At 53.7% G+C, this 27339-nt stretch overlaps 14 protein-coding genes across 14 annotated transcripts; 3 read left to right on the top strand and 11 right to left on the bottom strand.

Annotated features, from left to right (window-relative positions):
- Positions 1-367: 367 nt before the first annotated feature.
- On the top strand, positions 368-877 carry SPSK_09932 (uncharacterized protein; the record flags this gene model as incomplete). Its single annotated transcript, XM_016736499.1, has 1 exon — positions 368-877. One exon carries the CDS (start codon positions 368-370, stop codon positions 875-877), a length of 510 nt encoding a protein of 169 aa, XP_016586858.1.
- Positions 878-1243: 366 nt separating this feature from the next.
- SPSK_09660 (uncharacterized protein) lies at positions 1244-2137 on the bottom strand (the record flags this gene model as incomplete). Its single annotated transcript, XM_016736232.1, has 1 exon — positions 1244-2137. One exon carries the CDS (start codon positions 2135-2137, stop codon positions 1244-1246), a length of 894 nt encoding a protein of 297 aa, XP_016586857.1.
- A 913-nt stretch (positions 2138-3050) lies between these two features.
- Positions 3051-4889, bottom strand: SPSK_08902 (Gly-Xaa carboxypeptidase; the record flags this gene model as incomplete). The annotated part of the gene is made up of 2 exons (XM_016735488.1): positions 3051-3265; positions 3359-4889. The coding sequence occupies 2 exons, from the start codon at positions 4887-4889 to the stop codon at positions 3051-3053; spliced, it is 1746 nt and encodes a 581-aa protein (XP_016586856.1).
- A 717-nt stretch (positions 4890-5606) lies between these two features.
- SPSK_09362 (uncharacterized protein) lies at positions 5607-6839 on the bottom strand (the record flags this gene model as incomplete). The annotated part of the gene is made up of 2 exons (XM_016735936.1): positions 5607-6357; positions 6421-6839. 2 exons carry the CDS (start codon positions 6837-6839, stop codon positions 5607-5609), a joined length of 1170 nt encoding a protein of 389 aa, XP_016586855.1.
- Positions 6840-8334: 1495 nt separating this feature from the next.
- SPSK_09241 (alpha-1,3-mannosyltransferase) lies at positions 8335-9720 on the top strand (the record flags this gene model as incomplete). Its single annotated transcript, XM_016735817.1, has 2 exons — positions 8335-8521; positions 8609-9720. The coding sequence occupies 2 exons, from the start codon at positions 8335-8337 to the stop codon at positions 9718-9720; spliced, it is 1299 nt and encodes a 432-aa protein (XP_016586854.1).
- Positions 9721-10046: 326 nt separating this feature from the next.
- Positions 10047-12335, bottom strand: SPSK_08664 (uncharacterized protein; the record flags this gene model as incomplete). Its single annotated transcript, XM_016735255.1, has 4 exons — positions 10047-11325; positions 11380-12074; positions 12145-12247; positions 12328-12335. 4 exons carry the CDS (start codon positions 12333-12335, stop codon positions 10047-10049), a joined length of 2085 nt encoding a protein of 694 aa, XP_016586853.1.
- A 78-nt stretch (positions 12336-12413) lies between these two features.
- On the bottom strand, positions 12414-13217 carry SPSK_09719 (GDSL Lipase/Acylhydrolase family protein; the record flags this gene model as incomplete). Its single annotated transcript, XM_016736290.1, has 1 exon — positions 12414-13217. One exon carries the CDS (start codon positions 13215-13217, stop codon positions 12414-12416), a length of 804 nt encoding a protein of 267 aa, XP_016586852.1.
- A 481-nt stretch (positions 13218-13698) lies between these two features.
- On the bottom strand, positions 13699-15357 carry SPSK_09042 (MFS transporter, SP family, general alpha glucoside:H+ symporter; the record flags this gene model as incomplete). The annotated part of the gene is made up of 1 exon (XM_016735623.1): positions 13699-15357. One exon carries the CDS (start codon positions 15355-15357, stop codon positions 13699-13701), a length of 1659 nt encoding a protein of 552 aa, XP_016586851.1.
- A 1592-nt stretch (positions 15358-16949) lies between these two features.
- Positions 16950-17921, bottom strand: SPSK_09586 (uncharacterized protein; the record flags this gene model as incomplete). The annotated part of the gene is made up of 1 exon (XM_016736158.1): positions 16950-17921. The coding sequence occupies one exon, from the start codon at positions 17919-17921 to the stop codon at positions 16950-16952; it is 972 nt and encodes a 323-aa protein (XP_016586850.1).
- Positions 17922-18658: 737 nt separating this feature from the next.
- SPSK_09696 (uncharacterized protein) lies at positions 18659-19492 on the top strand (the record flags this gene model as incomplete). Its single annotated transcript, XM_016736268.1, has 1 exon — positions 18659-19492. One exon carries the CDS (start codon positions 18659-18661, stop codon positions 19490-19492), a length of 834 nt encoding a protein of 277 aa, XP_016586849.1.
- Positions 19493-20797: 1305 nt separating this feature from the next.
- On the bottom strand, positions 20798-21079 carry SPSK_10136 (uncharacterized protein; the record flags this gene model as incomplete). Its single annotated transcript, XM_016736690.1, has 1 exon — positions 20798-21079. One exon carries the CDS (start codon positions 21077-21079, stop codon positions 20798-20800), a length of 282 nt encoding a protein of 93 aa, XP_016586848.1.
- A 3-nt stretch (positions 21080-21082) lies between these two features.
- Positions 21083-21560, bottom strand: SPSK_09961 (uncharacterized protein; the record flags this gene model as incomplete). The annotated part of the gene is made up of 2 exons (XM_016736527.1): positions 21083-21200; positions 21268-21560. The coding sequence occupies 2 exons, from the start codon at positions 21558-21560 to the stop codon at positions 21083-21085; spliced, it is 411 nt and encodes a 136-aa protein (XP_016586847.1).
- A 1209-nt stretch (positions 21561-22769) lies between these two features.
- On the bottom strand, positions 22770-23021 carry SPSK_10173 (uncharacterized protein; the record flags this gene model as incomplete). Its single annotated transcript, XM_016736723.1, has 1 exon — positions 22770-23021. One exon carries the CDS (start codon positions 23019-23021, stop codon positions 22770-22772), a length of 252 nt encoding a protein of 83 aa, XP_016586846.1.
- Positions 23022-24913: 1892 nt separating this feature from the next.
- On the bottom strand, positions 24914-26490 carry SPSK_09101 (uncharacterized protein; the record flags this gene model as incomplete). Its single annotated transcript, XM_016735680.1, has 2 exons — positions 24914-26283; positions 26349-26490. 2 exons carry the CDS (start codon positions 26488-26490, stop codon positions 24914-24916), a joined length of 1512 nt encoding a protein of 503 aa, XP_016586845.1.
- Between the last annotated feature and the right edge of the window lie 849 nt (positions 26491-27339).

Raw genomic sequence — 27339 nt, 5'->3', positions numbered from 1 at the left:
TACATAAAAATGTGAAACAAGACAAATTAGGTTACTTCCAAGTCCCACCCTTCCAATAGAAACAATACGCAATATAGACGTAGAGAAAACCTGTATAATTCTCCAATATTCAATGTACTTTGTCATGTGACGATGTACACAGGGCGACATTAGGTTGTTTGTCCGCGACGCAGATGTGTCATGGCCATCGGACCAGACGATGCACGAGTCAGTATGACATCATGGCTCGCACAGTGCTACTGTGCCTCTTTCTCCTGGCGTGAAACTGATTCCTCGAATGGTGCCTGTTGCGTCGCAGAAAACAAAACCAAAGGTGGCAGCAATGGAGAAGTTATCGGTCGGTTTTCCAGTGGCTATCGTCACCTCAATGTCCGGCTGGCTGAATGCTGTTGAGCGAGGGAAAGACCATCCCCGGAATGAATGGAATGACCACGAATACTATGGTCAAGAGAATCCGGAAAATCAGCTGCGTTGCACTCGTTCTGGTATCAACCTCACGTCGGGTTTCATCGTCGCGAAAGTAATCGATGATTCGGTCGATGCGGTGGATGAGGTGCGGCAGCACAAGGCCCATGTAGGCCACGACGAAGATGACGTAAAATGTGTTCACCATGTTGGTGGCGGCGGGAAAAGATCGTTTGGTAGAAGGGGACGACGAAACACAAAGAAGCGAGGCTGGCAGATGCAAGAAGAAATTCAAGATAATGCAAAAGAAGATGCCACGATGGATGTTCTGGCTGAGGAGTTGACGCAGGAAGAGGAAAATCTACCAGGCCGCCCCCGTGACTTGATAGACAAATCCGAGAAGTATCTAGCCTTGCTGGCGTGTGTCATTATCGAGGCTTATCAGTACGCGCTTCTTGTAGTTTGGAAGTAGCTCGATGTACTATGTTTAGCGTAGATTGTGTTGATGGTGTATTATATAACTCGTCAGCATTAGTCTAAAATATGTAGAACAAAATCGTAGCTTATAATGAAACCTTTCAAATTGTTTTCCACACATGACAAGTTATTCCACTGCGCTTGACTTTTGAGCTGTGCAATGCTCGTCAAAGTGGTGAGCAGTACGATCCATAAAGTCTTACAATAATTCGTGCGCGATGCAGCGACAGTAACGATGATAAATCCTTGCCATGAATAAAAAAAGAGCCCCTACCGTTCACTCCGCACCCGCAATTGTCTCCTGCTTGTCTTCCTGCCCTCAACGCTCCGTCTGTCACCTCCTCTCTACTTTCGTGCCTGTTTACCAGACACGCATTGCCATACGCTGCAAGCGAACCTCTGATATTAAAATGTCGTGTTCGCCGGCTGCAGGCACTGGCGGTCGATCCATCAAGTCTTTGAAGCGTAGAACAAGGGGCGCACCCTTAACGCGGAAATTCGACAATGTGCGACGGTTCAGCGGCGTCTGGAGAAGCGGCAATGGTCCAACCCAGTGCATCAGCACTTCCTGCTTGACCACAGGCTGATTCGCTGCATGGCTGGCGCGCGTGGTTGTGGCGCCGGGGCGTTGCGGTCTTGACAACTCGGCGACCCACTGCTCGATTTGGATGGTTGACGTCGCGACCAGCAGCTTCACTAGCACGACGACTTTCATATGGAAGTTGGAAGCGGTGAGCCACCATTTTGCCTTGATCCTGAGCCACGGCAACGTCTGGCTCACACCCGCCTCGATGACAAGAGTTGGCCAGAATGCATCGTCGTGAGGATCGCGTCTGCTTGACGGGCCGCCTGATGAATCGCCCTCGCCGGACCCAGATGCATCGCCCGGCGGGTCAAAGGTTGCACCGCCGTCGTGTCTCCATTGGTCCGCCAGGCCCATATCCTTGATGACATCCTGTATACAATCGTACATTTCAAGGTGCGCCCGTTCGTGGTGCCTTGTTGGGATCGTCACCATGAGGCATGCGAGATCGGGCAGGAAGAAAAACCGGCTGCGGCGGCCGCGGCGCTCGCGCTCGGCCTCCATGGCGCGAAACTCGTTCACAGATATGTGGCCAACGACCAAGCTATCCGTGTCGCTGTTCTCACGTGCATCATCGATCTGCTCGAATAAGGCCTTGGTGTTGCTGAACGTGACATCCGGCACAATGGCTGACTCTTCAACGGCGTCGGAAATTTCCACTTGTGGGGCCATCGTGTCGATGCTTGTCGTCGTTGTGTATGTCATCGCTATCGTCGATATCGTTGTCGCTGTGGTCGCCGTCTCGTGGCTAGGTGCGCGTTCTTGTCCTTCTGGTGTGTCTTCGGACGTAGTATCCACCTTTCCAGGTAGACAAGCATGTAGCCGCAGGACAATCGTGCCTTACTCCGTGTTAGTAAAGAAGCCAATCAATGACACTGTGAATGCTTGATGAAGGATAATGATGACGTGTGGTGTGAAGCGGAAACGTTCGACGCCAGAAAAAGACAGCAATGAGCAAACTCAAAGTTTCGCGATGGGAAACCTACACGGACGCGTGGCCACGTACAAATGTGATATCGGCGCTTGCCCGTGGGGAAAGAGCAATGGCAAAGTTGACCACAGTGGGAAAGAGCGATGGAGCAATGTCAACAATAACACAGTAGCGCAATAGCACAATAGCACAATTGCAGAAGCGCAAAGTCGATCTGAAAAGGTGCTGCTGTATCCCTGCAATCCATACAGTCACTTGTCGCCCTCCGTCAAGCGATACGTCAGGTAAGATAGCACTTGAATAGGAGAAAGAAGAGTGATAGCAATGGTGCTTCCATGCTACCTTTTACTCCTCCAACGTGATGCATTCACGCCGTGGTCTATTGGAGCCCTTTTTGTGTGCAGCGCGCCACAGGGGCGTACGCATACTGTATGTAGGCCCTGAATAATCCACACAGCGCAGGCTCAATGGCTGTCTGTTAAAAGCAAGTCATTAGTAATATCCCGAAATACTACGTATACACTAGGAGTTGGTTTGTACGAATTCCGGTGGTCAATAATATGTACTATTTACATTTACAGGATCTGTGCTATAGAACTGCCGCCAGCATTAAATAAATAGTCCACCGTCATAATTATATTCATGGCCCATATTTCACACTTCGGCGCTGTCGATGTTGCGGACGAACAAGAAAAAGAACCTCACGGCGTTGATGTGGTTGTTTACGTTTATCTTTTCGTCAATGGTGTGGACACCCCGGAGGGCACCAACCAGATCCTCAGGGTCGTAACCCGGCGCAAACCTGAACAAATGCTTCGTCAAGTTCCAAAAGAACCGTGTGTCTGTGTTTCCGGTCATGATGCCGGGTGCTGGACGATGGTCAGTACGAACGAAATGGAACGAAAGGCCGGTTTCACATCACATATGGATACGCTCGCTCTCCCTCCGACAGTGCCACTTACTAACGATCGTCTCTTCGCCGTAGATGGCCCGGACGCTGCCTGCCAGAGCCGAAAACGGATTGACGCCGGTGCCGTCGGCGGGCGAGATGGGCGACGACTCGCTGCCCTGCGGGGCGACGAGGACGATGGAGTCTGCATCGTCCTGGCCGTCAAAGGCGTGCAGGCTCAAATTGTACTTGGCGGCCACGCCGCCAGCGATGCGCGTGAGCCGGTCGTAGACGACTTGCGTCGTCTCGCCAATGTTGACGCGGTGGTTGATGACGGCCTTGGCGCGCTCGGGCATGGCGTTGACCTTGACGCCGCCGGCCACAATGTCCACGGCCTGCGACGTCTGCAGCAGATACCGGATCTCGGGGCCTTGTTTGGCCGCCTCGATCGCCAGCCGGTCCGGCTCGTCCAGGCTGTTTGACGGACGGTGATGCTTCAGCAGTGTGCGGAGTTTGGGGGGGAACGCGGCCGCGTGTGCGGCGCCGCACTGGAGCTGGGCAAAGTACGGGTTCCGCTCGTCGAGGCGTGCCGGGTACTGCGTGGCCTCGACCTGCGTGATGAGCTCGCTGAGAATGCCGATGCTCGTGTGGTCGCGGGGAATCGAGGAGTGTCCGCCGGGCGAGCGGACCGTGACCTCGACATTGGTCGATCCCTTCTCGGCGACGCCGGGCTTCGCGAACAGCGTCCCCCACGCCCGCTCAAACCCAGCCCCCTCGTCAATGACAAGAGCGAGGCCGTCGTCGCCGTAGCGGTCGTGGAGGACGGCCGAGATGTTGCCGGCGCCGTGGTAGCCAAAGGTCTCCTCGTCGAAGCCAAATGCCAGCAAGAGCGTGCGCTTGGGCTGGAAGCCGTGCTGCACCAGCAGCTCGGTCGCTTCCAGCACGGCAATCAGCTGGTTCTTGCAGTCGCTCGAGCCACGGCCCCAGATGAACTTGCCGTCGTATGCGCCGCTCCACGGCGGGTACGTCCAAGCGTCGATTGTGTCGTCCGGGACGGGCACCGTGTCCTGGTGTGCCATGAGCACGGCGGGCTTGCGGTGCGCGGCATCGTCGTCGCCGGCACTGCCCTGCCACGTGTAGAGAAGACCGTGGGTGTTGATCTTTTCGACGCGCAGCGTCTGGTGGACGGCCGGAAATGTGCGCTCGAGGTAGTCATAGAAACCAAAGAAGACGTCCCATCGGCGGTCCTCGCCGACTTCCCCGAGGTCGTCGAACGTCTCCGTCCGGATCTGCACGGCGCCCGAGAGGCGCGCAATGGTCTTGCTGCGGAAATCGTCACTGGCGAGGTGCTCATATGCTTCGCTCAGCTTCTTGTCCTCGGCCGGGAAGAGGGCCGCTGGCTGCACACAGACGGCCTCGGAATGAGAAGACAAGGGCGGGGATACCCCGCCCCGATGTCTCCAAGACTGCGTTACAACATGAGAAACCGCTAGGTAAGCAGCGCCCAGGAGCACCGCGAGCAGCCAAACGGCGATACGGCGGCGACTCGAGACTCGCTTGTAATGCGCGAGTGGCTCTATCATGATTTGTTGTTTTTCAGACATTGTAGCAGACGTCGTGGGAATGGTGAGCACGCAAATGATTCTAAAACCTGAAACATAAAATGCGAACGTCAAAGCAAAAACTGGAATAAAAAATTGAAGACAAAAAGTTGGAGATTTTTCAAGAAACGTGAGCGAGGGCCTCCTCCCGGGGCCGGAGGGCTATTATTCCCGTGGAAATAGTACAAATACCCCAGGATCTGCATAATTTCCACAGAATCACGCCGTTGGCGTTATCTTCAGATGCGCATGCGGATAATATCACTTTAGCTGCGATTATACCATATGCATGCCGGCAACGTGACGGTACAGACGACCCCTGCATCTGACAAATAGACATTGTGTGGATGCCGCTACGCGAACTGAGAGTACAGCCGTCCCACCCCACTTCGAGATTTGCGGACCTGAAGAAAATAGAAAGTCGGTGGTAGTGTTTTTGCATTGAAAAACTGGCCACCGGGAGCCGAGAGGGGATCTTGAAGCACAAAGTAAACAAATACAAAGGAGTTAAGAGTACCTCTCTAGGGCCGAGAAATGACCCTAGAATGGGGTACGCCAAACATAGTAAGTTATTATCGGCACTGAAATTATAAGAAAGAGACATCGATGTAGAGAGAACACAGTTATTTTATTCGCGGCCATTAAGGTGACGAATGAAAACGTGGAAATCATAATACATAAAACAACGCAGCTTACACCAAATTTTATGTCCCCCTTAAATCAAAAACTGTCGTGGGATGGAAGTTCCACAGCGTAGGCTGCGGAGCCCTCATAACCTCTGCTCTGGGCCGATGATGGATTGTACTTTTCGGGCGACGAGTCGGCCTCGTGGTAGACGTTTGGATACATTGCATGGGGCACACCTGTTGCCGGAGGTGGCCCAGGCGGGGGCGCTCCGGCATGTATGCCATGCAGGTGTGGAGCATGTTGTGCGTGCTGTGCATAGGGCGGCGCTGGTGGAAATGGCGCTGTCGACGGCCCGGACATGTCAGGCGGTGGTGGCGACGATGTCGACGTTGATGGGCCGTCATGCTGTCTGTCGCCGCGACTGCTCGACCGGTTTCGCTTGATGATGAAGACGACTGCTATAGCCGAACTGCAGAGCAGGGCGAGCCCACCGAGAACACCGCCAACTATGGCCCCGACGTTCGTGTTGCTAGTACTAGCCGTGGACGGTGATGGTGATGACGTCGCCTGGCTCGTTGTAATGGAGCTGCTGCTAGACGACGAGCTTTGTGCTGCAGGCGATTTTGTAGCGGGCGACGAAGTGGATGATACAGAGGGTCGGGTTGAAGTTGTCGGGGGTGCTTTTGAGGAACTGGTCGTTGACGGGGTGGGTGTAAAGGTCGGTGTGACTACATAGTGGTCGGTCACCGGATCGTGTCCACAGGCCACATATGCGTAGCTCTGGTCCACGCCAAACGTCAGCATGGCCGTCGAGCAGTAGGCCACATTGGTGCCGGAGCTGGGACTGTGTCGCGTTAGACGATGGTGTAAACATACACACACGTGCAAATGGGTACTACGTAGGTACCGAATAACAACATACCATGTAATCGTCGTTAGGCCCGAGGCAGCATTGAATTCACAAATGCTGGTGCAGGTCCCCGAGTCACTACATGCCGCAGCAAGACCGCAGTCCGTGGCGGCGATGACCGTTGTTGGGCAGAAGCCCCAAATGCCATGCTGCGTGTCGATGCGGCAGTCAAACCCAGGCTGGGCCGAACGGGGAGCGCTGGCATTGCCATCGAGATAACCACATGTGATGAGCTGACCGTCGGTCTGGGCAGCAGCCAAGGCAACAGCGGTGGGCTGTTGGGTGGCAGCTCGAAAGTGCAGTGGTGCTGTCTTTGTGGTTAGTGATGCTGGGGTCGGAAGCGTTCTACCAACTGCAGCAATGCAACAGACTGCATGCAGAAGGAGAAGCTGGACAGCAAGCAGTGCGAGATGCATTCTGGCAGGTCACACAGACGTCGACGATGACAATGTGAGGCAGGAAGGACAGGTGTGACGGTCACGACAGAGTCGGCTCTAGTGTGACATGATGTCGGCAACGCCTAAGTAAAGCCGCACGGGACTAGGTAGACACGAGGATCAATACACAGGAATAAAAATCGATGCGTCTTGAAAAGGACTGGACAGTGGCAGCAATTCATATGTAGATCATGTTGTCCATATATGTGCATCCACGGCTGTTTACACGAGACCAATCGCTACCTGCAGACATTGCACGAGACCCGTTACCACCTGCAGACGCGCCCATGTTCTCTGAAAACACAGTAAACATGCATGCCAACACATCATGTTCACCTGGATAGCGCTGTGTTTGCATGGCAACGTAAATTTAAGGGGCGTTGGGGGCCAAATTCGAATCAAAACGACGTGTCAAAGGCGGGTTGCAGGGGTTGGCCATCGCTAGGGAGCTCCTGAGCTGGTTTGTTTTTGTTGCGAAGTATGAGTCGGCGTGTGTTGATGAATGTTGTCTTGTACGAAGAGGATAACCCGTATATTTATTTTTTCTTTTCTTTTCCATTTGTTTTTAGTCATTGCTTCCTTTTTTTTTCTTTTTGGTAGCTGCACATGTGAATTTGCACCCGTACACCTTGAAATGACTCTTGAGGAAGCGTTTGAAAATGGACAAAAGTTGCCCGTGCACTGAGTGCCCATCTCTTGGCCTTCTTGTAAACATTTTCCCAATATCCATGCAAAGTCATTCGCCCTGGATGTTCCAAATCCGCAACAGTAACCTGCAACAGGTGCAGCAAAGCATGCAGGGGCAGCTTGACGCGTCGGGTCGCATTTAGTTCAGCGCTTAGTACAAGAGAGAACGGAGTAAGACGGGCTACAGAGTGCGTCGAGCTCTTTGTCGAGTGCCACTTACAGGCAATTAATTATTACCTGCATCGGCATGGCTGCACGAATCGAAGGGCTGGAATGGGCGATCCTCTAATGAACTAAAGGACACTCCCTGGCGGAAGCGCCGTCCCTCGTGGTCCTAGCGCTAGCTGATCGTCCATATTTGCTCACTAAAATCGCCAACGGCCAAAGGATCCCCTGTTCAGTACCTTTTTTTAGGGGTCACATGACCCCACTACAGCAAGACAGCGAGCGATTGGACATTCTAACCGCCCAGACGTTGACAGGCCCCAGAAAAAAATAGTGCAGTCGGCCGAAACATTCAAAGAGGAACGGAGATGCTGAAAACATGCTGCAGGGGATGGGGTCTTGGCCCCTTTTTGTCCACTTGCTGCTGTGCCGCTTTCAAAGTCTTGAAAGCTTACTTTGATATTCCATGCTCCTCAGTTACTTCAACTTATTTTCCCCAAGTTGATTTGACCCATCCCCACACGACTTAATATGGTATCGCAGTTCACTGTCGTCCGTCCATTTGCTGTGTTTTCGTTCCCTCACTTGCTCCCGTTCACGTCCTTCTACGGCACACTTCGCGATGCGCCGTAAGTACCTCTTTGTTGGGCAAGTTCTGCTTCTGCTGCTCGTCGTTGGCGCTCTCTATTACGGTAGCCACCACATCACTCGACTGCCGGCATCGATACGATTACCCAACAGTGAAAGCAGCGACAACAGTGCCGCCGGTGGCACCACGGGCACCACAGAGACCTCTTACACATACAGTGGTGAGTACCTTTTGTTATCACGGAATCATCCATGATCGTGACTTCCCACGGGCGCACATTAACCGCATTTTGTATCTCCGTGACTAGGCATTCTCTCGGCCGAGAACATCACACGATATGTGAATAGCATCTTCGACGCGAAAAGCGAGGACCTCCCCCGACTCAAGTGCCCCGACATCCCCTCCCCATCACGATATGACAGTCTGAAATCTTCCCCAGACGATGGTCGCCAGATCAAATATTACTTTGCGATTGACCTGCGAGATACGGTGCCACTTCTGCCGCGGCTGTTGGGCAGTGTCGTCGAGACAATCAAGTTTCTCGGTCCAGCGAGCTGTGCGCTCTCCATCGTCGAGGGCAACTCCCACGATGGAACCTATGACATTTTGCAAGCCATCAGGGCAAGCTTTAACGATCTCGACACCACATACTTCTTGCGCTCGAGCGCCGTCGATCCCAAAGAGGGCGACCGCATTGCCAAGCTCGCCGAGCTGCGCAACCTCGCACTGCAGCCGCTGCTGGACGGCAACGTGCCTGGGGCCGACCAGGACACCACCGTCGTCTTTCTCAACGACGTCGCCGCCTGCACCGAGGACATCCTGGAGCTTGTCCACCAGCGCCGCCGTCTGGGCGCGGACATGACCTGTGGTCTCGACTGGGTCTATGTCGGCCGCGACCCGACGTTCTACGATGTTTGGGTCGCCCGCGGCATGAACGGCGACTCCTTCTTTGAAATCCCGCCCGACGGCAACTGGAACTCCGCCTGGAACCTGTTCTGGAACAACGACGCTGCCAGGGCCAGCCTGGCGGCCCACCGCCCTTTCCAGGTCTTTTCCTGCTGGAACGGCGCCGCCGTCTTTGCAGCGAAGCCATTGTTGGATGCGGCCTCCCGCATCCGCTTCCGCGGCCCGCGCGACGGCGAGTGCAGCCAGGGCGAGCCGGAGCTCTTCTGCAAGGACATGTGGTTCCACGGCTACGGCAAGATTGCCGTCGTGCCGAGTGTGAACCTCGAGTACTCGGACGCCAATGCCCAGCGGATCAAGGACCTCAAGGGCTACACGTCACGGTGGACGGCCGAGGCCGGCGACGAGGACGACGAAGACAAGATTGCGTGGCAAACGACGCCGCCCGAGACGGTCAAGTGCATTCCGTCCTATGATTCGCAAAGTTTCCGCCCGTGGAACGAGACGTTGGGGTAAACACACATTTTTCAAGGGGCGGTTTATTTACATTGGGGCACGGTACGGGAATTTAGCAAGCGGTCTCGTATTGGTGTACGGCGCTATTTTGGGTTGTTTTTTTGGCAAATAGGCTTTTTTGGATATCTACTTAGGTAACATAGAACGAATTAATAACACAATTGCATGGTAACTAATGTCAACAGGCTACGAGGTAAGAAGATTCAACGGCACTTATCATTACTACATCTACCACGATATAGATTACCATTACCCATTGCTTCCAGTGCCATAATATTGCCATAATATTTTTCACAAACGGCAGATACCGTAACCTACGACTGCTCTTAATCGCTGACCTCGGTGAGATCAACAACATCCGACACGGCCCTCCGTTTGGTTCCACGAGCGGGCAATGACGATGTCATCGAGGGACCAGCTTCGTTCAGCCCACCGGGCGACGGTGTTGGCTGGACCGTCATAATCGAGGCCCCAGGTGCAAGTGGGAATGAAGGGTGTGTGCTCAGGAAGGCCAGCTGAGGCGGTAGTCGAGCAGCGCCGCTGCCCGTCCCTGGAGCGGCCGCGGCGTCATCTGTTCTGACGCGTTTTGCGTCTGGCTTCTGGGCCGACGCCGGGACCCGTTTGGTCAGCTTCTCCATGGACATGATCCCGTCGTAGCTGGTTCCCAAAATCCGACGTAGGTCCGTCTGGGAAAAGTCCTGCAAGGTTTGGTTGGCGGTCGCTTTCCGACGTGCCCAATCAGCCCTTGCTTTGGTAAATTGCTTTGTCGTCTTAGTAAGGACGAGAGTGTGGGGGGTTGTATGACGTTCTGACTCGTGGGTACAGTCCACGCCATTTTTTTCGAGGCTCTGGTGGATGTGCTGGCGCCGACTTTTGTTCACCTTGACACGATATGTTTTCATGTTGCCGTCAGCCAAGAAGGTATTGACTGACGTACAGTCTGTGCAGCACGGCGGCATTTGTTGCCGTGCCAGTCCGGGGGCCGATTTCGGGTACGGACCAACACCAACGGAGGCGTACGCTTCGAGCACTGCGACGTACATATGTTGGTGGGGTGGCAGCAGAGAGGCAGCATCCGCTGCCGTGTTGGAAGTATCGTCATTGCCCTCGATGGCATGGTCTTTGATTGTACCGGAGATTTGTCTTAAGACAGGCAACCACAAAAATTTGACTTCTTCAAGCATGTCCGGCGTGGCACCAGAAAATTCACCGCTCGCGTCTGGGGTGAAAAAAGACGCAATCTTGCGGGACAATTCCAATCGCAAGCGGCGTGTGACAGGTGTGTTTATTGAAAAGATGCTCTTGTAAAAACAGGAGACATATTCACTGTCCAGGACCGTGACGAACGCGGACCGCTTTGACTCGTTGTCCCAGGGCAATCGGCTGCCTAGATGTGAATCCAGTTTCTGCTGGAAGCCGGCGGAAGATGACAGTGTCGAAATGTCCATTTCAGCGATAACGGGCTCGGCCAAATCTTCGTAGATTGCGGTCCACTTCTGGTTTAGGTCCGGCGATTGTGTTGTCAACGCCTTGTCGGCAATAACAGACAAGCATCCGAGTGTAAATGCTGTGTGCTTCGACTGTTTTTTGAGGATGGGCACCAAGCTAGCGCAGCGTTAGTAGATGCAACAGACAAAGGGGGGGCCAGTTAACACATACCGTGTCTCAATTTGGTCAATGGTATAGTAGGACAGACAATGCGTGACAATGGTCTTTCCATCCACGTATCCAAGGGCCTTTGATCCAAGCTTGTCCACGAGCATCTCGGTGGTTGTTTGCGCCCACTCTTCCCGACTGGTGCCATCAATAGCACCTGAAGACGAAGCAACCGACTTCGTGGCTTGGGAGTTTGTTGATGTAGGACAAATGGTGTTGATGGCATTAAAGGCGTCGGATAGAGCTGGAAGGGCAAGCACCGCACTGCGCACATGCGTCTCGATTTGGGCAAAGGTCACATTTTGATCGTTGTTCAACGTGTGGTTTACCGAATCAAAAAAGACCTTGGCGTCGAAGTGTCCATGCGACTCTGTCAATACCTTCTCGAAGTATTCCCAGTCTCTCATTGTCACGAGAATTGTAAGTGCAGTTGTCGCATGGCCGTCGTCCACAGTGAGCACATCGTAATCCAACGGCTGTTTTGTCGTCCACAGGTGGTCGCAGATTGCGCGGAGGATTTCGAGGCGGTCCTTGTCTTGGCTGATGACTGGACTTGTGCAAGTCTTCTTGAGGTATTTGAGGAGGTGGCTGAGGTTGGATGTCACGGTTGTACCTTCGGAGAAGGAAAATTGTTTCTTGGTGCTCAGGGCCGTACAGAGAAATCTGTTTAGGCACACCCGGGGCACAATGACAACCGCCTTGCCAGAGTTAGTTTACGTGACTGGCAGAATAGGAAGGGTGAAAGGGGACAGCAAGGCCAGGACATACCGAGACCTGGTAAGCGTGTGTGGCCGATGGACCTCCCTGCCGGATGTGGATATCGACCACAATCACCGCGTCAAACGTGTCGAGCGCGTCAACGTTGGATTGCCTCTTACTCTACCAGTCATACGCCATGCCATAGGAAGATAGAGGCCCTGTTCGCAAGGCTATAGTCTGAGGTTATCATACGCTGCCATTATTTGGCTATCACATAACGTCCAGGGGCGGTTCGCTTGTACTTCTTTCGGTATTTTCGACATACAAGTCGTCCTTGTTCAACAAATGTCCTCTTCCATCCACGGTGCGACCTTCCAATCAGGCAGGACAAAGCCCTCAGATGTGTCTAGTGCATTCGGCGGCAGGTCAATGTGCGGCCGCAGCAGTTCCCAGAAGATACGATAGCTCCCGCCCGTCAAGTGCAGCCCGTCTGTCAGAAGCTCGCGCAGGTACCCCTCTTGGCTCTTCGAGTCTTGTTCGTCTCCGAGCAACACTCCCGCCGATGCATCCCACCCAGGCGTCTTTTCGATCGCCCTTTGCATCAAGGCTGCACTCAAGTCCACCAGCTCTACGCCAGGTACATCGTTGGCCACACCACGAGCAGCTTCAGTATACTGGGCGGTGATGCGTGCTTGTCGAGACGTTGCGGCGCCTGGTGTGTTTTGACGCTCCAGTTGGCCCAAGTGGAAGCCATTGAGCGGTGGTGGCGTCACCAAAATAATCTTGGGTGCATGGGCCTGGATGTTGGGATGAGTGACGATCCGCCTCAGGTTGGCCTTGTATTGCTCGAGGGGCACATGCTGGTTGTCGACGTCGCGAGGGAGGGCGGCATCGTTGGCACCGAGGAGAACGACAAGGTAGGAGAGGTCGGGCGTCGATGGTGACGTCTGTTGGAATATGCTCGGCAGGACACGCAACGCCTGCGATGAGTTGTAGCCACCCAAACCACGATTCACCACATCGAAACGGCGGATGCAATGCGTTTGCAGCGCCGACTGCAAGGAGAACCCATCCCGGGTGTCGGCAGCGCCGCGGACAATAGAGTCGCCAAACAGAACGACCTGCGGGTAAAGAGTGGCCATGTTGGTATATGGGGGAGGGTGGACGTGTGCACTCGAAATGCAGGCCGTGGAAGTGCTTCCCTGTGCGGAGAAGCTGTTCCAGTTCTCCAACATCCCACCATCGTACGTACTTGTACGTCGTACACCGATGCAAGTAGGGGGTGCTCTTCATTTACTGCTGTTTGTCGGCTCTTCCTCTTTTCGGACGTGCCGCTCTCAGCTGACGGTGCCCGATCCATCTCCGACCCAATTTGGCATTCATCTCATTAAACGCTTCTGGAAACGTTGCGGTGCAATTCATAAACAAAATAACAGGTAAAATGTCCACATCACAACGGGATTCATCAGGAAATGGAAATCGGCATTCGTATCCTAACTACCGTGTGCGTCAAGCGCAAGAAGGTACTCCCTGCACTGCTACACTGCGCTACAACACTGCACTATTACCTTCTCCATTCTTGCTCGGTTCCAATATTCCCTATTATCGTTATAGCTCCACCACTTACTCGCGATGCTCCACGGCCGTGGTCGCCGCCGTCTTTTCATCGACCACAACGTCCATCTCAATGATGTACGTCGAAAAGTCCTTGGCACGCACGCGCTTGTTGAAGAGAATGTCCAGCTCCTCGTAGGTGCGGCCCTTGCACTCGGGCAGGCGGAAGTAGCCCCAGATGAAGCAGAGCAGACAGAAGCCACCCGCCAAAAAGCCCGTCTTGCCCTTCCAGTTGCCCTCGGTCGGATTGAGAACGTACGGCGACACCGTCAGGCTGATGATGTTGAAGACATTGTAGGCATTGCGCGCCAAGGCGATGGTCTTGGAGCGCAGCTTGGTGGACGAGGTCTCGCCGACGATAACGTACGTGGCGGGACCCAGAGTCAGCTCGTAGACGGCAAACCACAGTAGGAACAGGGCCGACGAGGCGTAGCCGGTGCCTGCCGTCTGCTTGGGGAGGGCTATGAAGCCGATGATGAACATGCACGTGGCCATCAGGGCGGCGCCGTACAAAAAGGTGGTGCGGCGGCCGAAGCGCGTCATGACAAAGACAGAGAGCACGTTGCAGACAAAGTGCAGCGAGGACTGGCCGACAGACATCTTGTAGGCCGCGGCGACGGGCAGACCGGCCTGTTCATAGAAGTAGGTGGCGTAGTTGACAATGGCAAAGCCCACAAGCACCTGGCAGACCCAGGCGACACAGGTAATCTCGGTGCGCCACAGGTGGTCGCCCTTGAAGCAGTCGGCGTAGCTCTCGCCCTCGGCCAGGCTGCGCTCCAGCTCGGTGGTCTCGACCATGAGAGCCACGGCTGCCTTGGCCTCGTCGGGGCCGACCGACGACAGCCGGCGGAAGGAGTGCTCGGCCTCGGCCAGGCGGCCCTTGCGCACCAGCCACCATGGTGATTCGGGGCAGAAGATGACCAGAGGCACGATAATAACGGGCCACACCCACTGGACGGCCACGGGAATACGCCAGCCCCATTGGCCGTGCTTGCCGTTGAGACCGTCCAGAACGCCGTTGGAGACGAGCTGGCCAATGCCCCAGCAGGTCACAACAAAAATCTCAAGGTAGGCGCGGAGGGCCACGGGGGCAACCTCGGACGCATACGCCGGGCCCATGGTCGTAAACACACCCCAGGACAGACCGCAAAGGAGCTCGCCGACAAAGAGGACCTGAATATTGGGCGCGAAAAAGACGATAAAGATGGTGCCCGTAAGCCAGGTAATGGCACCGAGCAACACCTTCTTGTGGCCGAAGCGCTCCGTCAGGATACCGTTGAGGAAAATGCCGACAATGCCGCCGAGCGGGTTGGACAGGCCAAGGGCCGTCTGCCACTTAGCCTCCACCTGGTATGAGTTCTTGACGGGGTCGGTCAGGACACCGAAGCGCTGCTGGAAGGTCGGGTACCCAAAGAAGGAGCCGATGAGCGCGGTGTCGTAGCCGTCCATGATGATGACGAGAGTAATGACGCACGACCAGAAGATGGCCTTGGGGTAAAGGCGCAGGGCCTCGCGGATGCTCATGCTGCGCTCGACGTCGGCGGCATGGCTGGCTTCGGCACTGCGGCCGGCCCACCAGGGCGTGAGGTCAGCCGCGGCGGCCGAGGTCGGCGCGGGTACCGCAGCCGATGCCGTCGCCGGCGGCGACTTTTCGTAATTGTCGGTCATGTTGAGGAGATGCTGGTCGGATACACAATAACGAGACAGACAACAAATGCGAGAGACCAAAGGAGAGATCCTGAAAGAGGGAGAAAGAGTCTGATCGTCGTGATAAGCATCTCGCTGGGAGGATGAGGCTGGGGGCTCGAGATATAAACAACTTTTGTCACCCCGTCGCCGTCTCCGTGATCTCGTGTCCGGTGACTGGACTGTCGTCTCCTCTCCTGACAGGGGATCACAATGCCACATTTCAACGCTCCTCTCACACCTCTCCACTTCGGCCTCCACACTAGACGTTAGAATGGCAAGGACGAGGCTGACGGATACCTTCCCAATCGGGGGCGGGTCCAAGGCGGTCCACCTTTAATGGCAGAAAGAGCGTTTGCACGCTTCCTTTCCCCGCACGCCAAAAAGACGGGGTCGTAATTTTCCAGCCTGTCGTGCCTGCCGTACGAACGTCTGGGGTCGGGCCATGTCTGCGAATTGACATTGTTGGTTGTGATGAAAAGGATGGCCGAAGGAACTAATGCACCGTCTGACAAGACTCCGCGGGGAAGGGTTGCTTCTCATGTCCATTTTCCTCGTTTTTTGTCGATGTTTCCAGCCAATACAGACCCACACATTCCCAGATGCTGGGGACCCCAGATCCCGGACCCACATTACCTTTCTGTCCGATTCTCAAAAAGGCGCCCAATACGCCTCCAAAACTTCCACCTTCGCCCACCTTACCGAGTCCGTGCGAGACCTTTTTGTTTGTGTTGCACCTGGTTTTCACTTGGTTTAATTGTTTATTCTTCCATGCCTAGCTGTTTCCGGCTGTTGCCCACCGACGCTCCGCGAGACGAGAATACCAAAAGGGCAATGCAGAAGTTCATTAATAAACGTTCCGCTGGTCCCACGTCGCACCGACGATTCCCAAGTGTTTCCGAGGGTACCATCGTTGGTGGCAGAAACTTTGTCAACGGTATGGCAGATAGCCTGTCTGGTTTTTTCACATAGCCGATTAGAGGAGGCAGCGAAGAAGGTACTTTGGACGCGGTAAAGGGATTTGCAAAAGGCACGCTTGGCCTGGCCACAATGATTCTCTTTGGTACGTTTTTACCTTGTTAGTTTAATGTACACTCTATCAAAATAAAAAACCCACACCCTAGCAGCCCCATTTCCATCATCATTGCCAGTCTCATACTAATCGTGTACAGACTACATGGAATCACCAAGAACATCGAATCGTTGGTTTGAACCAAGGCCCGCAAGGCCGTTGTTGCTGCACGACTTCGCGATAGGAGGCACCAGTTTGTGAAGATGCACTTGGCTCTTGAGTAGCAAACGCATATCGTCCAGTTTTACGATCAGCTTGTAATATAGATACATGAGTAATACAGCGCCTTTTGTCTTTTTAACTTTTGCTACGATTTGTTTGGGTGGTTGCCTCGCGGTTTTGCACGACGAACACGTCATGTAGAACAATCGATTCTATTTGGTAAGGTACATTAGGAAAATTTCATACAAAAGTTGTCCATTTCTACATGGACATATCTATTTAGAAGACAACGCCACAAGCAGGCCATCATCGCCAGGCTCCCTGATTATGATGTTTCCTTTTAGGAGCCCTGACCTGATATCCTTTTCAAGTTGCTTTCATTTCTTGATATGAAAATATGGCCCAAAGCGGATAGTGCATAGTGCGAAGCATCTTCGGCTATTCTCCCATCCGACGACAAGAGTTGAATCAGAATGAGAGGCCTCACTATTTTGGAAAACGACGCCAGAATTGACAGGCGTAGTTGGGCCGCGCGATACGAAGCAGAGATCGCCTCGTCGGCCGCGCGTGAGAGGCCTCGGGAGCCAGACGGGCGTATCCATCGAAGGGCGCGCGCCACGGCTTGTGCTGCTAATCCTGTTGACTGGGCCAACCGAAGGACCTCGTACAGGCGCGGCGTGTCGCGCATGTCGTATGGAACAACATATCTTTCTCCTCGTTTGCCATGCTCGAACACTTCACCAATGTTGATGTATTCTGTCGTCCTATTCGTGGTCAAAGCAGTGTAAATTGCTGTATCGGCAGCCGCGGTGGCCTTGTCCACAGCGCTCCTCGCACACGTCACCATAGTATCGATGGCGTTATCGTGCAGCCTCCACATAGGAGACTTCATCAGCTCCGGAAGTGCCAGAACTCGGAAGATACGGCTACCAAAAGCCGTCTGGCGCATCATCCATGCAATCGCAGCCTTGGCGGGGCCACTGCGATGCGCTTGGGAAAGTTTATTTGTGAATTCGGCACCCGTGCGGACGGCTTCGGCATATTCGTAAAGAGAAGGCAAAATACGATCGAATTTGGGAACCGTATCTTGTTGGCAATCCTCGTACTTCATGGCGGATATTGTGTAGCCTGCGGAAGCCATCGCCAAGCCGATTTCGGCCGCAGCATCTGCCAAAGCGTTCCTGACCCGGCCAGTTCGGATTTCCAGGTCCATACAACTCTTTTTGAGCAGTTGGCTTGTCCACCTCATTGCTTCCTCAAGTTCATTGACGGCCTCTTCGTACGTGGTGGGACTGGCAGGAGGTTGTGGCATATGTGTTGTCACTTCTCGTTGAAGCAGCGGTTTTTCAATATTAGTCAACTGTAGACTGCCTTTCCATCGTGTCGGAGCTTGCAATAGACTGGTTTTCCATCGTATATGAAGCGTGTTGCTGGATTCCTATGCGGTGCAGGGTGGTGTAAGGAGGACTGCAGTATTTGTTGAGAAAACGGTGTTCAGAGTCGAAAGTAGTGAAGCAGAGAAAGCATACACGAGCAATGTTGATTCAAGAGTCGACTTACTTATTTTGAAATACAAAGGTTTCAATAGTTTTACATCGCGGTGGCAAATCGTACCATTCACGTGTCCCTGCTGCCATAAGGACCAGGTCGAGTGCAATGGTTACATAGTAAGCATCTCTGGTGAACCCGTCAATTCGTGTAAAATGTACAATTCACATACAATCTGAATGAGTAACATCTGGCTCAAAACTGAAGAGGAAGGGGATATTGTAGGTTAATAACGTAAGCAGCGTCGATTACCCAAGGGTGCCCTTCCCCTTCTAACCCCGTGACCACCTACCTCCAATTTCACCAAGTCGACAGCAAAACATGAATGCTGCTAGAACCTAAAATGGAAAGACCAATACCCTCTATCGCTCCTTCCTACTCCATCGAAAATATAAGAAAACATGAATGTTGTCAAGTCACAAAATACACGGAGCAACTCCCTCTTCCAAAATTATGTTTTGCAAACACTCAACAACAATCACATCCAACACGATCAAAACCATGACCAAATCCAACATCTCAACGCGAAAGCACGCATCGCGGCGTGCAACTAGATGCGCTTCTTGGAAGAGAAGTATGCGGAGCCGTCGTCTCGACAGGTTTACATATCGGCGCCGCACTGCGGAAATCGGGTCTCACAAGATAAAGCAGAGTAAGATTGACCTTGATCCCGCTGTCGGGATCAGCCACGATACCAGTCCCAACCGACCCAGTGTGGAAATTACGGCTAATCGTGATGTTTTAGGATCCTCCGCACGGGCGCTGGCCGGCAATATTGGCAGCGGGATACTCAAAGCAGCATCCGGAATCGGGGCATCCATTTCCCTAACTCAACTGGCCCCAACTGCGGCGGCACCGCCTATTGATGCGTGCGACGCAGATGCTCCCACATCATTGAGCGCTACCTCTGAGCGGGCTGTTATAGAGGGAGCGACCGGTACATGGTTGAGTGCCGTTGCCGACTCGGTCAGTGCTGTGCTGGCAGCCCTGACCAGTACAAGGGATACAAAGCGCATTGAGGAGCACGCAGATATCTGTCGGGTAAATGACATGTCCTTGGAGATAACGTCGATGATCAACGACGTTGTCAAAGCTTCCCCTGGCAGTACGGAGAGCGGCCGTGGAATTGCCGAAGCGGTATTCCAATTCGCGAAGACATTCAGTGAAACTATGTCTGAAACTGCAGCCAAAGCTGAAAATTCAGACGACGGCACCACATTTGTCAATATGGTACGAGAAGCACGAGTGAACTTCAACGCCGCATATGGCCGACTTGAAGCCGCGCTCAAAGTCAAACCCGAGTGTCGCAGGCAGCCGTCGCCTGTCACCTGTTAACAGGTGGCAACGCTACGGACAAACATCGAATCGAAGTGTTAATCCACTCCGCTCCCACCAAAACCATTGTTGTTATTATTGGTTGCATCGCCACGACTGAAGAAGCCGCTGCCTTCTTCGAAGCCGGAAAGAAGACATTCACCAAAGAGATTCTACGCAGATACATCGAAGCCTGCGCCATTTGTCGAACGGGATTAACAAATGAACGTCTCAATGTCGGCAGTCTCAGAGGAATAATTCTCTACCTTTGTGGTGCTGCCACAGACTGTGGTAATCCAGTGCTAAAAGATGTCTTGCAGGATGCCCTAGAGTTCATCTACGGCACTCTGCTCAACAAAGGCTTGGTCCATAATGAAAGAAAAGCAAAATGGACTCCTATCAACTATGATATAACCGTCTTTCTTCGCAGCTTGGTCGACAGGGAGTTCATATGCCAACTGCCGGACACCAGAGATGCATTGTTGATGATCCTCTTCATCAATCTACAGATTGACTGTGGAGCTCGACCGAGTGGCTTAGCCATGACATAGAAAATGCAAGAGAGCAACCATAAGGCTACGCCGAGGAGCAGCGTAAGCGTCGCGTGTAATCCGGCCAAGTGGACAACTAGTGACGCATGGGCACCGCCCGATTTTGGGCTTTTGGCTACGGCCTTGAGACGGTTGTATTTGGCGTTGAAGGACGTATTATTTTATTGGCCATCAGCAGAATGGCTGTTCCTTGGGAGACCGAAAGAAAGTGAGAAAAAGTGTATTGCTTGTTCTAAACTTATATCCATTCGGACGGGCTAAGAAAATGTATGTAGTTTACGCCTTATCCATCTGCAATTTTCATCGTCGTCATCGGCTTGGCTAGTGGTCCATTCTTATGGTTGTTGTGGATGCCATTACTCATGGCGACAAACATTGTTCGCTCTGTAGTTGACTACACTTTGTCATAATGAGGATGAGCGGAACCTCAAACTTGGTCAAAAATGTCAATTTTATTATTATTTTTAAAATGCCAAAAAATTTCAAAATTCCTTCCTCTCCCCCCTTCCTCCACCACCTCACCACCCTCCCCCTACTCCTCCATCACCAACTCTCCACCGTCCCCCTACTCCTCTTCCCGCTTCACCTCCCCCTCCTCCACCACCTCTACCAACTGTTTTTCTTCCTCCTCCTTCTGGACAGGGCAGTTGAACTTGCGTCGGGCCAGTCGACGCTGTTTGTTTTTGACCCGGCGCCGATGTCTCGCCGTCTTCGATTTCATTTGTCAATAAAACGTTAGATGCGATAACTAAATCAATCACGTAGAAACTAACTCTCATTGCTGCGGCGAGACATCGGCGCCTGGGTAGCAGCCGGGCCAGCGGCGGCAGGGACGGGCGCGGCTGCGCGGGGAAGATGGCGGCGCGCGGCACGTGGTGGTGGTGGGGCGTGCGGCGGCGGCGGGCAGCGCGGCGGCAGTAGGGATGCGCGGCGGTGACAGGGAGGTGCGCGGCGGCAGTAGCGAGGCGTGGCGGTGGTTTGGAAGCGCGACGGTGGTGTTGATTGTGGTGGTGGTGGTCTTTCTTTTCAAAAAGCCAAAATCCAAAAAGTTCCCCATGCTCTAATTTCCTGCGTCGTCCTCTTCCTCTTCCTCGTCCACATTGTCCTGCCCCTTCCCTCCCCACCACGCGCTGCTTGCGGCGCAGATTGTACTTGGCCCGGCGCCGTTGCATCGCCGCCTGCGATTCAATTGTCAAAAAAAGTCAAAGGCGATAACAGAAACAACTATGTGGAAGAATAACTCACTTTGCTGCGGCAATGCGATGCGACGGCGCCCGGGCTCCTGCGCGGGACACGGCGGGGCCAGCGGCGACAAGGGCGGGTGCAGCGGCGGCCGGAGGGCCGGCGGGAGAGGCGATGGCGGCCGGGGAGGCCGGGGGATGTGCGGGGGTGGCCGGGGGGGCGGCGGGAAGCGCGAGGGGGGCCGACGGCACGTTGGTGGTGGTGGTGACGGCGATGGTGGTGGTGATGGTGGTGGTGATGGTGGTGTTGGCGGCGTTGTCGGCCGCGGCGACGGTGACTGTCACCGTGACAGTCATTGTGGTGTCTTCTATGTTAGTATAAAATATGCTTTGCTTCACTGTTTGGTTGGGTGTGTCTTACGTTGGTGCTGTCGTTGTTGCTGTTGTTGCTACTGCTGCTGCTGCTGCTGCTGTTTGAAGGTTGGAGAAAGGGAAAGAAGTTCTCGACATCTCGAAATCAGACGAGATAGAACACTATATATGTAAGTCTTGAGACGAACGCCTGCTGTATACCGTTCAAAAGGACGTTAACCCTGCACAGCTGTCTCCATCGTATTCACTGTATAACAGTATGATCTTTAAGGCCTTTCTTATTTACACTACAAGGGCCATTTAATATGTCAATTGGTCAATATTGCTACGTGCGATGCAGGCTGCAAGTGTAAGTGACTGGAAGGCCTAGCCAATCCACTGGCGCCTATTGAGCGAATAAGACCTTACCATTGTCCTTTTAGCGCGTGGCGGCATCTGCCTAAGTGGGATGGACAGCTCACTGGTAGGAATTGCTCAATGGGGTGAATGGAGAACCTCATCCATGTAAATCGGACAGGTGGCAATGATAGAGAAGTTCAAAATAGGTTCGAGGCCGGATGGTGAGCTTTGTTCCTGAGCTTGCAGGTCTTGCAACAGAAGCAGCCATGGGGTATAGGAAATGGCAATGCTACTGCTCCCCACTCACTCTTGGTACGATGCGCCTATCGAGCGCTTCTATGGGCTTCAAACCCCGTAGGACTAGTCAATCACAGTCTGGTGGTGCAACGGCCTTTCGCTGGTGACTTTTACAGGACGATGCAAACTTGTGTACAAATCGCTGGCCAGCACACAGGGCAAAGAGCATTGAGGCATAGACAGATTTCGTTGTGGTGTATTATGTGTGCACCAGGATCGTGGGTATACTAAATGGCCTTGCTGTGGCCTCTCCGGCATAATAGAGACCGCCCTGGCTCGCTTTGATGTACTAATGGCGCGTTTCCAGTGGCCGATGTATGCTTTTCTTTGTATAATGGGACTGGAGCCTACAAACAATACATTTTCTCTCGGACGGTTGCGGGACCTGTCGTTATGGAAGTTGCTTCGCATTTCATACTTCGTTGGTCACGGGCAATCCCCGCAGACAAACAATTGACGCGCCGGGCAGCGATTTGGGAGGTCCGAATATGAGGCCACAAATTCCAGCAGCTCCTTGGACAAAACCTAGGAAATGTGAACTAGAACTCGCCGGCATCGTCACCGCAGCGGCACCACTGACATCAGGCGTCGCTCGAAGACGTACTGGATCTTGCTTCCACCGCACAAGACCCGCTTGGACCAGCGGAGCACGCCACAGCGCGGCGAACATGTTTCCGCGTCGTCGAGCACTTTGAAGCCGCAGACCCCCTTCCGCAGCATCGCGCGTGCCGAGAGAGCCACATCGTACAGCCAGCCACTGCTGGTCCGGCACAAGTACGAATACGCGCTTTCGGATGAGTCGCGCGACATCTTTTTGCGTGCTTGTTTCGCGTCGATCGAGCTCGATCTCACCGGTGCATCCTGAGCTTAATTTTGCGGTGCTCACGCCTCGCTTTAACGGCTTTGCAGACTATCTCAACAACAACTTCTTAAGGGGAAGGGGGAGGGGAGGGAGAAGGAGGAGGTGAGGGGAAAGGAGATGGAGGTGATGGTGATGGTGGCTGGGAGGGAGTGTGGAATATCTAAGCTCGACTCGAAACTGTTTTGATACCCTGGGACGCGTACGTAAAACAAATAGACTCTCAGCTCACAGTTATTGGACTATCAAAGCGTTCAAAACTCTCTGACTCGTACGACAAGACCGCACATCCGGGAACCCGTGTTGTATGAGACGTAAGTGCAGCGGCAGACCCATGCTGACGTGTTTACCGGTGGTCTTTGTCCTATTTACGACAAGACGTAAAACAAAAGCAATTTGGTGAAGACGGTAGAGACTTAACAAGACACATACTCGGTAGATCAACTGCAGTTGAAGGAGGGTGAACCTCAACCTACTAAGATCATACTATCTCCAGGAGGTGCGTAGGTTAACTACACATTCTCTTGAAAAAAAAATGAGACCGCTATGCCACGGTCTGTTAGGAAACAGACCGTTTGCGGCGGTCTCAAGAAAAAAAAAAAAACGACCACTATGCAATAGTCTATTGTAAAACAGACCATTTGCCGTGGTCATTAAAAAAAAAAAACATTCTGCCACGATCAGCTTCCGCGTGGTGGACCTAAAACGATCACGATTAGCCATAATTCCATATTAGGGGGGTGGGAACGTTATCGTGGTTGATCCCGAAAGCGGGATTAAATCTCTTGCGAGATCCGACTCCCGCAGTACGCCGCCGAGAATAAAACTTGTCCGGCTGACGGTTCCGCCGGCTTCGCTTCCAAGAAGCGTAATCGCGCGCTGCGATTCGTGCTTTCGATTCGTTGCAACTGTTGGATTGACGATGTATGAGCCGTGTGTTTACCAAGACTGCTTTGTAGAAGGGAGGCTGCCCCGTGTGTTTTTGTATTTAATGACATTCTTGTTTTCATAAAGTTGCCGGGATAGGAAGTAGTGGTAGAGCGCATTGCTCCTTCCATTATCATGAGATTCTTAACAAATTCCTAACAACAATCATATTTTGGTATACTTTTTGCAGAATAGGAAGCAGGTGCCGTACATTGTACTTTCCACTACCGGGCGGTTCGTAAACACGGCAAGAGCGCCGTTGCTTGTTGCCAGTTACCAGCATTTGGGCTGTCCGTCACGTGGACGCTCTTCGTCACCGCGCAACGCACCATTGATCCGCCGTCGCCGCGTCACCCTGCTGTGCACCGCGCCGTCGCCGACATCTTGCACCTGTCGGGTGTTGATGACTCGCTGGACGGGCAATGCTGTGTACTAATGCTCCCATACACTCAACGGACATTCTAGCAAATGTGTCTTGGGCCCGTACTGGCCAAGGCCTGTAAAAAATCCGCAACATGTCTCGGCCACATGGTCTCGTGCCGGAATTCCAGTTCAAGCCTTCCTAAACGATGTTCTTTTGTTACTGCGCCGTGAATATATACCTACTCGGCTAGGACTGCCAGGCAGGTGGAATTAAAGACAACTTTGTTTTGCTGTATTAGTTTATCCGACATTGATATTCACGGAAATAAACAGTCGATAACGTTTAACTTGGACCAGTAAAAGCATATTCGAAACAAGGTGGTTTTCCCAAAGCTGCCTCCTCCCTCATATTCCCATTTCAAACTTCGCCCTTTTCCGTTGACGTCGGTTGGGCATTGGACAGTTGTACACTGGTGACAAGTATTTACATGGCTGCGCCACGACTTCCAATCTCCACATTAAGGCCAAACATCACGGCCAAACATTCTGACCCTTACAGGTACACAATGGCCACCGAGCTGTAGGGCACGGGAATCAGGGCACTACCGCCCTTGACAGGCACTTTGATCGTCGTCGCGGCCACATTCTTGACCTCGGTGCCCTGGCTCGCAAACGTCCACTGGCTGCCACCAAACGTGGTGTCTGTCGAGTTTTGGCCGGCGCCACCGGGGTTGGTGAGGTACTTGACCGTGACCGTCTTGACCGAGGGCGACAGGCCGTCGAGGGTGACCACGGGCTCTGGGCGCGTCGTGCCGACCGACAGGTCCCAGTAGTTGAGGTTGCAGAGGGCGACGCGCTTGGCAATGTTGTGCTCGTAGGCGACGTACGACGAGAAGGTCGTGCCGTCGTTGTTGCCCGGCGCCAGCTCGGCCACCTTGGTGCGGCCGCCCGTGCCGATGAACTCGGCGGCCACGAGGATGGCGTAGTACGTGTTCTTAGTCTGGGCGGGCGTGGACCCGTAGTCGCTGGGCTGCCAGACGTTCTGGACCGAGCCGTAGACCTGCTCCCAGTTGACGGCGGCCACGCCCAGGGACATGAGGTGCATCATGAAGTCGGTGCCGTACAAGGCCGTGGCAAACGACGCCGAAAAGGACGCATTGGACGTGCCGCCCGTCTGCACATTGATCTCGTCCAGATAGAACGGCACCCGGCCGCCCTTGTACGACTGGAAGAACTCGTTCATCGGCTTGATGTGCTTGGCCGTGTCGGCCACCGTGCTGGCGTGCGACAGGAGGTCCGGCAGCGTGCACGAGCCGCTCAGGCAGCGGTACCAGTGGTCAGTGGCGTAGGCGAGGTTGTTGGTGTCGTCGAAGCTCGTGTTGGCAAAAATGTCGGCCGCGTCCCAGGGGATGTATCCGTTGGTCTCGCTGCCCACGTCCGGGCCGGCAAACCCGACACTCGGCGGCAGGCCGGCCGCCTTGGTGATGTTGGCGGCGATCGCCTGAAACCGGTCCGCAAATTCTTGGGCCGTGGCTGCCGGCGGGTCGCCGCCGCTGTAAAAGTTGGGCTCGTTGCCAATCTCAATGGCCGCCAGGTTGTCGGCGCCAATGCCCGACAGGATCGACTTGGCGGCCTCGTTGGCCTGCGTGTAGTCGTGCTCCGTGTACGAGATGGAGGGCATCCAGCGAACCTTGGCTGGCGCCAGCAGCTGCGTCAGCGCCCAGAACGAGGGGCCAATGGTGAGGTCGCCCGTCTGCGTGGTGCTCGGCGCGGGGACCACCGGCACGGTCTGCGAGCTGTTCCACTTCACGCGGTCACCGGTGATGCCGCCGACGCGGACAATGGGCCGGCCGCCGGTGCGCTTGGCGACTTCGGAAATCAGGTTGATCGAGAACTGGTTGGCCGAGGGGTCAGTTTGGCTGGCTATGTAACGACTATGTTAGTGGATGTCTGTGCTGTATAGCTTGAACTATTTCTGATGCACTCACTCTGGCAGTACAGCGAAAAGGTGTTGAGCTCGAAGCTGACACCCGGAAAAGACGGGTTGACCGTGAACAGCCCTTGGGGCTGAGTGTGCGGCAGGGTGACCGTCGTGGCACCGGCCCGAGCGGCAAGCTTGTCGAGGCGCATAGTGACGTTGTTGGAGAAGAGACAACAAAGACGGTAATGATCAATTGAATAAAGCAGGCAAGGCTTGTCAGATCGTCTTTAGTAGACGCTCGATTTTCTCAAAAAATGACAGGCAAAGTCCCTTCCAATTGATGCTTATATATACTTGTCGCCTAAGCCTTTTCTAAATCATCACGGAAACAACAAATACACCTTTCTTCATGGATTCTCCGCATTGCACCAGGAGCTCAACAATCAACATGTACAACCCCCGATGACCTTGGGGATGATGTCGATCCCGCGCCGAAACGGGGACGGGCCCGCAGTTTCTTACAAATGAGGCAATCCATGCGTCGAGCGAGTGCATAACCGATGGATGACAGACTGTGGCCTAAAGTAACGGCTATGGGCAACCGTCAGCCAAAAAAACGAACGCTTTCTTGTCTCCGTCAAGGGCAAGGATGCGAAAACATTGCCCGGCATGCACGTCAAGTGTTTCTTTGGATACGACAATTGGCGCAGCTACTCCGCATATTCAAAATGTGTAGGAAAAGCCAAAGACGGTTTGGACAGGCAAATTCAAGCTCCGAAATATACGACGGCTCACAAACTCTCAGCCGCCTTGATTGTGGACTGGCTATCCTTTGCTTTCGAGGAAAATGCAGCCAGGATTTCACAGTGTTCCGTGGTATTATTACGTACAGTACACTTCCTTAATCCTGACAACGGTTTCCCATTTTTTGTTCGTCCTCCGCATACCGGTCCTTTTCCCATGATGACGACCCCTGGGCCTTTTTGTCAGTCTCCACTTCCCCGCGCGTGGCCCCAATGTCTTAGCGTCGGCCGTTCTCAGGAAACATGGGGTAGCAG

The sequence above is a fragment of the Sporothrix schenckii genome, assembly GCF_000961545.1.
Source record: "Sporothrix schenckii 1099-18 chromosome Unknown Cont44, whole genome shotgun sequence".
Lineage (NCBI taxonomy): Eukaryota > Fungi > Ascomycota > Sordariomycetes > Ophiostomatales > Ophiostomataceae > Sporothrix > Sporothrix schenckii.
Note: the sequence above shows the minus strand (reverse complement) of the source record. Positions and strands in the feature narration are given on the sequence as shown.